The sequence below is a fragment of the Syngnathus acus genome, chromosome 2, assembly GCF_901709675.1.
Source record: "Syngnathus acus chromosome 2, fSynAcu1.2, whole genome shotgun sequence".
NCBI lineage: Eukaryota > Metazoa > Chordata > Actinopteri > Syngnathiformes > Syngnathidae > Syngnathus > Syngnathus acus.
In genome coordinates, this window is record NC_051088.1 from 4,580,040 (window position 1) to 4,590,955 (window position 10,916).

Below are 10,916 nucleotides of genomic sequence, written 5' to 3' on the forward strand. Positions count from 1 at the left end.
TACATTTGATTTGTAATTTAGAGATGAGGCACCCTGAAAGATTATTCCAATTAATTTCTCTATTGTATTTAACCAATGACTATATATAGTCTATATTAAAATAAAATAAAAAAATGTACTGATCTCATTTCTAAATTTAATGTGACTACAATAACTACATACGGTATATACATTTTTATTTCACTCTAAATTTGACTAGGTAATTATAGCAGGGACATTTCAGTAAAATGAATGCAACAAATAACCAATTCTGATAAAATTGAGACCTCGTTAAAAAATTAAGAGAATAAAATTTGGCAAATCACGTTCAACCTATATAGTGAATGCACTAAAAAGACAAGCTATTTAATGCTCAAGCTTTTTATTTATTTATTTTTTTTAGAAAATCATAACTTAAAATGTGATGGGTACTTGATTGAAAAAAGCTGGGACAGGGTCATGTTTAACCAGTGTTATATCACCCTTTGTTTTAGCAACATTCAATAAACATTTGGGAACTGAAGACACTAACTGCTAAAGCTTTATAAAGAATGGATTTCCATTCTTGCTTGAAGTACAGCTTCAGATGTTCAACAGTCCGGGGTCTCCACTGTCATTTTTTTACACTTGGTCAGTCATAGGTTGAACATGATTTCCAAATCCTTATATTCTGCCTTAATGATTAACATGTCCCAATTTCGCTGGCATTGGTTTTTTATCAGAACTGATGATTTAATGTGAATCCTCTGGAGAGCTGAGCTCTATGGTGCCAGAGACATATAGTGGCCACCCCTGAGCTAGATCTTGCAACGATAATAGCGCACGTAATCTTCAAGACATCGGATTCAAGTTCCTCTGGAGGTGAATCGAAGATGTACATTCCTGGAAATGCACAAATATTCGCAACCTTTCTCACATCAGCAAATAACTGGTCTTTTAAATAAATACTTAATTGCTATCACAAAAGGTAAATAATGGCCACTACTGTATGTAAAATGTTTGTATAAATCCATAATGACCTAGAAAGGGGTGGTTTTATGGAAATACGAATTGTGAGTCCTGGTTGACCTACGTACAGTACATCTGGGAAGCCTCGTTTAATGTTCAGCTTCAATGCGCATTACCGACACCTACTGGTTGAAGTCATAGGAACTGAAAAAAGAACGAATCACTTTAGGAAGTGATTCGTTCACTCTCGTTCACTGAAACAATTTGTTTAACGATTCGTTTGAACGAATCTTTTGAGTGAACTGATTCTAAAGATTCAATTCACTTAAAAGAACTGGAATGCAAATCACAAGTACAGTGGTGCCTTGTTGAGATATGGGCAGTGAATTGTCTGATTAATTTTAGTTTTTGCTTTGAATTGTGAGCCCAAATGAGAAAATCACTTTTTGGTGGCGGTGAACTCATCTGAATTAGGATATGCAGCAGTTTGGCAAATGAACAGAGAGAGGGCCTTTCAAGCTGTTTAATACACTCAAAGTTTACTCTCAAATTACAATTTGTGTATTTAAAAAAAAAAAAAAAGAAGACAAATGTTAGCTTAATGCTAATGGAAAATGCACTCACCATGCTTTTTGTGAATATAATTTTTTTTAACTACTGACAAAAATTGGCACGTATAGGATATCATACAAAACTGGAATGATTAATGGTGATTGTTTTAAATTACAGTCATTGTCACAGAATTAATTTGTAGTATCTCTAGGCACAGCCTTATTCCAAAATGAAATAGAAATAACTCACACACCATGGAATGACATGGTTTTGGTCAAAATGAGAACGCGTTGTCTTTTTTTATTTGCCATAAATTTTACATCTTGTTTTGCTTAAACACAGGTTGTTTAGTGTGGAAATTTGATTAAAAAATGAATCCATTTTGGAATTAGACTTTAATAAAATGTAGACAAAGTGAAGAGCTGTACATCTTCATGAATATAATCGGCTTAGGCTGTACCTCCCATTTTCCCTCAAATGTCAATTCTTCAGCCTTACCAAGGCACACTTAGTACGTAGCTGAGGTTGGTGTTGTCTCACACCTCTATTTCTCCTCAAACATTGGTCTCTTTGCGGAGGCGCTTCATTCGCTGCATGTTGTTCTCCATGGCCGTGGGATCAGTGATCTCTGTGGCGCAGCTGGCGGGAAACCAGCCTCTCTCGCCGTCGCGCATCCGCTCCCCGTAGTACCAGCCTAGTGGGAGCACACAGCCTTTTAGAAAAGGGGATGCACTGCAGAGTAAAACAACAACAAATGGGAGCCCTTTACCCTCCTCCTTCCTCTGAACGATGACAAGCTCGGCTTGCTTCAGGCCCAGCTCGTCAGGCTCCTTGGGCATGTACGCTTTGGTGGCCTCGCACTGGGGCAAACCTAAAACGCAATCCCAGCATGCACTCACAGCTATTATGTCAGCCCGAGACAATTGCAAATGACTATGGGTCAAAAGGATTAGCGCAATTAACAATTAATATTGGCAATCAGTCTTTCTGTCCCAAAGTAATGTTCACATCTCATTTCACAAAAAAATCCTTAGAATGAAAATCTTACTGTAAAAGATATAACTGAATTTATCTCCGCAAACATGATTAAATTTAATATACTGGGATTAAAATTTAGATCCCCAATGTGCACGGTTAAAACAATGTTAAACCAGCACACATTGATCTGAAATGCAAATGAGATGTTTTCTGCACACCATTCTAGAATAAATAGACCCACCAAGTCAGAACATATGAAAGCTACAGGAGTGGTGCTTAAAAAAAATAGTATGAATTTGTCCCTCTTACCATCTTTGCAGGAGAAAAGCTCTGTTTGTTTGTGTTCGGTGAGAGCGACTATCCAACGGGCCCGGTCAACCCTTGGTAACAATGCAAACAAAAAAGCAATTTAAAGAAAAACACTTAATGCAAAGGTGAAAACTGAACCAGAGCTGGGGGAAAAAAGCCCAGCCCATTTTGACTAGCAAGTAAGGAGTAGAAAGTACAGATCTTCAGTTTTCAAATGGAGGGAGTTAAAGTAAAAAACTTTGTCAGAAAATTAAATACACAAGACAGCATAGATACCGCAAAAGGGAAAAAAAAAAAAGACTGTTGTGGTTTTCTATTGTATTCCCACTAGGGGGAGCCAGAGCCAAAGCATTCCAATCAACCTTCATGAATTGGACACTTGGCCACATCATGCGTTATTTATAAAATTCACCAGTTACACCAGTGAGTCCAAATAATTAGGAACCGCTTTCAACTGATCCAGTACAGTTGTACACCACTGCAAACTACAAGCACAATATTGAACTTAGCATAGCATCAAGCAAAACTCAATATCGTCATTGTGAAAGCAGCAGATTTTATATCATTACAATGTTGATATCAGCATTAAATATAATCAGATCCAAGTAATAGGTGCTGCTTTAATTCAGGCAGTTTGACAATTTGTCTGCTGTAAGAAGTCTCTGGACTCCGAAACTTTGGGACGGCCTGCATGCAACAACACCGTGGAGGAATATACCTGGACTCGGCCACGAGTGTGGTGCGCTCTGGTCGCCCCTCACTGTTCTTGCTCATGAGCAGCTTGAAGGACAGATACTGGCTGTTCTTGGAGGGTGGTGACGCCTGACCGTCTGATTCCTCGCTGACCTCTACCTCTAAATTATCCAGAGTGGCGTAGTCCATCACCAGAAAGCTCTCCTCGCTGAAGGATCAAACCAACACAAGCACACAGGCAAACACAGTTCACCTTAGTTCTTAATATTACGTTACACATTCCTTCGCTGCCCTCCCAAAGCATTAGGAAGTACCATAAAAAACATCTCTCTTGTCTGGGGAGACATTGTTTGGTTTCTTCGCGAGTCAAAACACAAAGCTGAAATCGCTCTCAGGCCGACTGGCTGAATGCAAAGCTGAAGAATGTTAAGTATGCGGGGACCACGTCCATGTTCCTCAACCGCCTCTGTTCCCTGACAGTCAGGAGCTCAATTGTCTTACAGTCCTCTGGAAATGACCGAAAAAGTCGTAATCATCCTGTCCTTCGCACTTTAATATCAACTTTAAAAATATAGATTTACATTTGTACACACAAGACCCTTGTTAGTAGTACTAGGATTGAGCATTTAGACTGATTCAAATTGCACTCTTGAATGGCACTGGACCCAAGATGAGTCAAATTTAGATGTGGATAGCTGATTTAGATCATGCACGGTTACCCCCAAAATTAAAGTCACATCACATACATTAAATTAGTAGATTTGACAACAAGCCCCCCTTGGCAATGCACCGGTGACACCTCTTGTATCGTTTGCGTTGCAATGGAGTTAACATGTTGACTGACCTCTTCTTCTTGGTGACAATGAGTACGTCATTGAAGAGAAACAAGTAGTTGCTCTTGTTGCTGAACGCTCTCCAGATGCTGAGCTCTTCAGCACAGCCAGCCAGCTCGCCACGTTTCTTCAGCCAGCGTGATGACGACACCAGTGGAAATGGCTGCGGGGAACACAAGGGGGTACATCTCAATGTCCAGTAGGAGGTCACACTGACTTTGTGGCCTAAAATGAGCTTTTATTCACTCACAATGTAACCATCGATATTGTAGCCACAATGGATTTCCCCTTGAATTACATTTTCAAACAAACAAAATGGTGTTAATGGTATTAATTTAATATTGCTGTAAGTGGGGAAATAAAAAGTCAGAGCCAAAGTTTCTATTGTATGAAAACAACTTCTCTACACATGCTGACGCTAAATCTTGCCCAGATGTGCCGCAAGTTTTTTCTCTTCAAGGAAAAGGTCGGTGAAGAGAGAACAAGCTCTGGAACCACACCCAAGATTTTCATGAGCCTAAGGCCTGAGTCTGACCTTCAGTATATAAACAGAGAGCCAAGATGAACGGACGCTCCGAAAAAAAACCAAGACAAATCTAACCTTGATTTTACCGAATTCCATCTGTTTCTGAATGGTGTACATCTGTTCCGTCCTCTCCATTCGCCGCGCACCGTCATTGCAGCTGTTGACCAGCTGTTGAATGTTGCAATGAGAAGGCAAATTTTCAGGACACCAGGCCACAGCGATGCCGAGTCGGCGCACACAGCGAGCCTAGCTACCTTGCTGATGGCGTGCAGTGCCCAGACCGCAGCAAAGTACTCGGCAGACTTGTCAGGGGTCTTCTGGCAAATTGTCTGAGACCCAGAACAAAAACAATGTGACGATGATAATCTTTTGTTAGAAGAATTTTTTTGTCAAAGGTCAGACTAACATCCATAAGAAGTGGCAGTCTGGTAACCCGTTGCATGGGGAGGATGAGAAACGAGATCATCGGGAGGCCCCCGCACTCGCTGCTCTCTTCAATTTGCTTCAGTGTGTCCTTAAACGCACCATTGCTACTCCTAAAAGATTTGCAAAAAAAGACACTTTTAGGTCAACATTGTCACCAAGACAAAAAAGACTTTGGTGGCTCACTTACAGGAGCTTCTGCAGCGTTCTCTGCTGGAAGGTCTCGTTGGAACAGTAGACGATGTACGGATCAAAATGATGGGCGGCATGGTTCTGAACAATGTCGCTAATGTCCCGGATCACTGGGGTGTCAGAGTGACGTCGCTCAAGATCCTCAAAAAAGCTGGAAAAAAATATGGGAATAAACTCATTCAATAAAATGTAAAGAACTACTAAATAGTTTGTTCATCTTTACTTGTATTTAATCGTGTTGGCTTCTTGTGATGTGCGCACCTTGTCCACACGAGGCAGCGCAATACAGCCATATAGATATACACAAAGTAAATTGTCTCAACTGCTCAGTAAGATGCAGTCATACTATTCATAATAAACAAATAAATAAATAAATAAATCAAATTAAGCGCCACAGTCAAAGCCCATTTGTCAAAAAACTTGCTAGCCGATTTAATTGATATTTGAAAATTGGCAAGAATCGTCTGTTTTATCTTCCAAACACACCCCACCGCCCCCAAAAACAGGAATTGGCAAAACAAACAAAAACAAAACAGCCAACTTTAGCCAAGAAAAAAGGTCAAACGACACCACGCAGGCCAGGAAGAAAGGACACAGAAAAATGCGAATCATTATTTGCTCTTGTAGTGCACCTTTTCTCCTATTCAAAAACTACTTAAGGCTTTCAAGCCCCCTCCCCCCAACTCACTGCATTGAAGCATTTGTTCACACGCTTTGTAATGCAGCACATTATCATTTTAAAGCCCAAAAATACCACGCAGAGCAGTAAGACGGCAAAACCTGTTTGCCAAGCGTGTTTTAACATGTCGATGGGGCCTACAAGATACTTAAGCCATGCATAAGGGGTGGGGGGCTGAAAATTTGAGTCATTTCTAAAACTGCACATAGCAACAAATGTATGAATGAATGACACACATAAGGTATAAGGGCATGAGTATGTATTGTTCCCACCGTTTGCTGACTTGGTGGATAACCGAGATGTTGGAGAAGAGGTGATGGTGCTCTGTGGCTGTCATGGTCTTCCTCAGAGCGTCACTGTCCTTAAAATGTCGCACCAGGATGCCCAGGCTGTGCAGGTACGAGTGTTCCGACGTGATTATTTCAAAGATTGCCTGTCAAATGGATTTAATCAATAAGTATCACCAACAACAGTTTCAACTGAAGCAGTCAACACTGAAGGCAAATCGTATCAGTGCGATTGAAACACTGATTTCTTTGGGGTACCGATGCTGCTGAAGATAAGAATGCAACGTTCTGCCTGGCGGCAGAAGAAAAGGGCATTGCTGTGGAAACTTGGCTCAAGTTGAAGAGATACAATAAAGACCCACGAGGTTACTTGAGGCATAAAAGTGGGAAGCAGCCACGTAACAAACAGCCTGGCTGGGTGCGGCTTTGCTCAGGGAGTAGAGTGCAAACAGGGTGGACACAAAATGAAAGCAATAACAAAACAGGTACAATGAACTCTCCGCTTTCGATTACTTCACACGCGTCAGAATTTTCAAAATACCTTAACTGGATGTCGACCAGACTTGAAATTTCAATGGACATTGTATTTATGAGGTTGCGCTCTCTTGGTGTGAGCAGTCCTAATCAGCCTTTCATTATGGTTACCTAGTGCTAGGCGGGGAATGACAAAAAATGCTCAGTTGGCTTTGAGTTTGGGTGCAACATCACTAAAGCCTGCTGTACACTGAGCCAACGCTGACTGAACTGAAGCGTTTGACAACTAATTCTCATAATTCTGGGGGGATTCAAAGTTCATCAACAAACATAGCGTAGTGGTCCCTAACCAGCTTAATTTGGGTTTGGAAAATATAGTTACATTGGTCTATACTCAACTAAAACAGAGTAGCATGTTTCTGCGCACATATCAAGAACTGGAATACTTACCTCCTGTCTTTTTCTCTCTTGAGGTGAGATCATGTTCAGTATGCCAGTTTCCTTCACCTTCAAGGAGGAGGAATACAAATGATTTAAATGCAGTTGTCAGGTGTCTCAAATAAAATCAAAAGACAAGAGATTGTCTGTCCAACTCAGTCTCCTCCCCCCTTCCGAATCACTATTTCCACATGTTAGCATGGCTGTGGGCCGAGTCCCTACCTGTGGCAGTTGGCTCCAAGTGAGCTGCGCAGGCCTGTAGCTCTTCACCACGATGCTCTGATCCTCCACCGGAGCTTCTACCACCACAAAGTCATCCAGCAGCTCATCCTGGTTGGTGGAGTGCAAGCCCCGCTCTCGGATCTCCTGGTAGAGGCACGGTGTTGCTGGGGGGCAAACCCACATGTTAATCATTTTGGGGTTCTTAGGTCTGGAAAAGTTTGCAGGTCAACAATTTGGCTGTATGATTTCACGACCAAATGTGGAGAAAAATCACTGCAGGTCAACTCTGCATGTAAAACACGAGGTTTGTTACTTAAGAACACTGAATGAATGATCGGGACAGCTTTTTCTTCGCGTCAGCATACGGCGACGAGTGCCTGAGCTGCTGAGGCTGCAGGACGTTACAATTCAATAATCAGCACCCAACAATGCCACATTCAGAATGCAGAGTGCGTTCCGAGTTCAGGCCATTCTTTCCCAGGAGAGCTAAAATCTGCCAAGACATCTAAAATTGAATCCCGGTGGCTCAGCAAGCCTTCATGTAACACGTTTCTATCGTCCACTGTATTTAAAAACATTTTTTAGAGTGTTTTAGCCACTTTTAGCGATGTGGAGTGTGACTCAGTCATACCGTCTTTAAATGATCCGCGCTGGTTACGGTTCCTCTTCCTCCCTAGTGTTCTCTGCCAGGACAACAACAGAACAGATTATCACAAAAGAATACACGCTACATAAATTTTTTTCAGTTCGCTTTATCCTGATAGCTCACTCAATATTATGTTCCACAATTTATTTCGCTCTTGTAGAAGCTAAATGTGGACTTCCTCAAAAGAGAACATAATGTGGGAGATTCAAAACAGTTGAACAGACAAGGCATCATCTCCATGACTCACAGAGCATGACTGAGGCTAAAGCTCAGTTTCCACTAAACACTGCTGGAAAGTTCAAGCGTTTCCATTTTGGTATCAACATAACAAATTGCTAACAATAAAATATTTCTCATCTCCCTATTGTTGCGGTGCAGTTTGTCAATTGTTCGAGAGAGCATCAACACTTAAAGTGAAAGTCCAGTCAAAAAGATTTTGAAATAATATCTTATATGTAAGCCCAGCCGGCCTCAATTTATATTTATCCAGAAGAGATGAACAAGCGCAAGCTCTACCTTCCTCCCGGGGCTGCGACCTGCACCCGGACTGGGTGCTCTGCCTTCTTTCACAGGTTTTAGTGTGTTTCCAGCTCCTTTTGCCCTTGCCATGGCCTCAATGTCCAAACTGGTCACTGCCGCTCTGTAGGACTTGTTTCTGCGGTTCCTCCTCAAAGCGAAGCCGTCTCCATCGCTATCGTAGTCTTCCCAGCCCAAATTGGGCCCCTGAGTCGAGTGTCGGATACGGGATCCGTGATTGGAATTCTCTAGTCCCACAGGGAACGTCACCACGGTAGTGTGATGACGGTTTTTGGGCCGGCTGGCCACGGCTAGATTCTTGGGAATGATCTGCTGGGTGCCAAGCTTCAGCGCCGCTGCACTTTGGGTGCTCAAAATCAGTTGCTGGGGCACCACCAGCCTGTTGAGGTCTTCCTCATGGGTTGTGGGTGCCTCGGGCTGGACAGTGGGGGAGCTTTGTGACTGGTAGCATTCATCACCGGGTTCAGATATATGGAGTTCTGTGGAAAAGTGGCTCTCCAGAATTAGAGGGACCCGGTCACCCGCACAGCCATCTGACTGGGTGTGAGACATGGCGTCTTGCCTCGGTCACCTTGGCCCAGTCCCCTCACCTCTTCAGCACCTACAACATTAAAAGGTTCTGTAAAAGAGTTGAGAAAATAAGAGTATGTTTACAAACCCTCACAAACAGACGTACGTGAGAATCAGAAACAATTTTTGAAGGTGGTGAATGTTGCATTCTCATCAGGTTTAGTAGAAGCTTGCAAAAGTTCACTAAACAGTCGGCAGACATTCGCGTGTATTTTTCTTAAAAATAAGAATAAAAAACTAAAAAAAACATCAACTAAGGAAGCAACATCCACTGCCTTCAAAAACACTCACAATTGTTCGCCGCTAAATGAATTTTGAATAAAAGGTATGGAAAATATTAATTGACATAACCATCAAGTTAATCAATTATTTAAAAAGTCAAGCAGCATTATTTCAGTTGTTTACCGCCTTATCCACTGTGTTAAAGAAATAATGCAGCTGCAAAAGTGTGCACAACCTCTTATAACTGCTACGTGCAACAGTGCACACCCGATAGCATTAAATTGTCTCTGATAAATCCAAAATAAAGTATACCTGTTGTACTAGGCTTTATTTATTTATTTTTGCGGTATCATAGTAATACAGTACAAACACTATTTTCTTTTAGAACATAGAGGTCAGAAAAGCCTCGAAAATACAAAGATAAAAAAGATTTGTCCAAGCCATTATATAAAGTGAGACTCCAAAAATGAATCGTTTGACGGGTCATTACGCATGTATTTCGTTTCAACTGAAGTCTAATAAATTTAACTACTGGAAATATTACATTTAAGATAGTTTGATGTCAAAAGAAATTAAAAAAAGTCCAGTATAATTAAAAAATACTAAAAGGGCTATTTAAAAGTGATTATTATTATTATTATTTTGGGTGATATTTACTGTACTATTTATTTGCAGCGCTGAAAAGTTAAAGGCACGCTCTCCGAGTAACGTCGACATACAACGCTTACTTATTACATATCCATGCAAAACTATTCAAACATTTGAATCAGTTCATTCCATATGCAAAACATACAAGTGTTTACATATTTAATACTCCGGCACGGTGATTTGAATGAGTTTCCTTCCACACAGTTATGGTAGAGACGCATTTGAGTGGGAGGAAAAAATGTCTGCCTCACATTCCCTTAGTTGTCTATGGCCAGATGACAAACAACAAAGCATGCGAGGCTGCAAGATGACACAGCGATCTTACCCGAGCGAGGTGAACTTGCAAAAGTCCCGACGATCGAAAAGAATGAAGAGAGCGAGAAACCTCAACTGCGGCCGCTGCTGGGTCGACGCATTCGTGTCGCATATCTGTGCTTAAACTGCCACTTCCTGCTTTAGGGATAGCGGGGACGTCATCGGCACAGGTGAGCGTCCGCCAATGACAAAGTGCAGAAGGGCTGCTCAATATTTAAAAACATTTTTTCACCTTTTAAAAAAATATTTATACTTCTTTTGGAAGCCAGTTTTAATATTTCCTAAATGTAGTTTATACATGTACGTATATGTCGAGATTAAATCATTTTGCAAGTATTATGCAGTCTTTTAATCTGTTTAAGCTTTTATTCTTCGCCAGGTTTGTTGGTTTATTGATTTCGTAACTTCCAACAGGCCGTGAGCGCATTCTAGTGGCCATTAGTTT

The 10,916-nt window shown here is 41.3% G+C and overlaps 1 protein-coding gene across 2 annotated transcripts; it reads right to left on the bottom strand.

Annotated features, from left to right (window-relative positions):
- Window positions 1-1,436: 1,436 nt before the first annotated feature.
- arhgef16 (Rho guanine nucleotide exchange factor (GEF) 16) lies at window positions 1,437-10,635 on the bottom strand. 2 transcript variants are annotated; one of them, XR_005096179.1, is made up of 16 exons: window positions 10,482-10,635; window positions 8,696-9,335; window positions 8,165-8,216; window positions 7,534-7,697; window positions 7,324-7,380; window positions 6,385-6,545; window positions 5,432-5,584; window positions 5,225-5,354; window positions 5,073-5,147; window positions 4,894-4,986; window positions 4,304-4,455; window positions 3,485-3,667; window positions 2,767-2,837; window positions 2,249-2,350; window positions 1,977-2,173; window positions 1,437-1,920 (listed from the first exon to the last, which is right to left on the bottom strand). XR_005096179.1 is itself a non-coding variant. In XM_037240456.1 (15 exons), the coding sequence occupies exons 2-15, from the start codon at window positions 9,266-9,268 to the stop codon at window positions 2,034-2,036; spliced, it is 2,106 nt and encodes a 701-aa protein (XP_037096351.1). In that variant the 5' UTR covers window positions 9,269-9,335; window positions 10,482-10,635; the 3' UTR covers window positions 1,437-2,033. The 2 variants fall into 2 exon arrangements, 1 of the variants encoding a protein (XP_037096351.1); XM_037240456.1 differs by having other exon boundaries at window positions 1,437-2,173.
- Window positions 10,636-10,916: the final 281 nt, after the last annotated feature.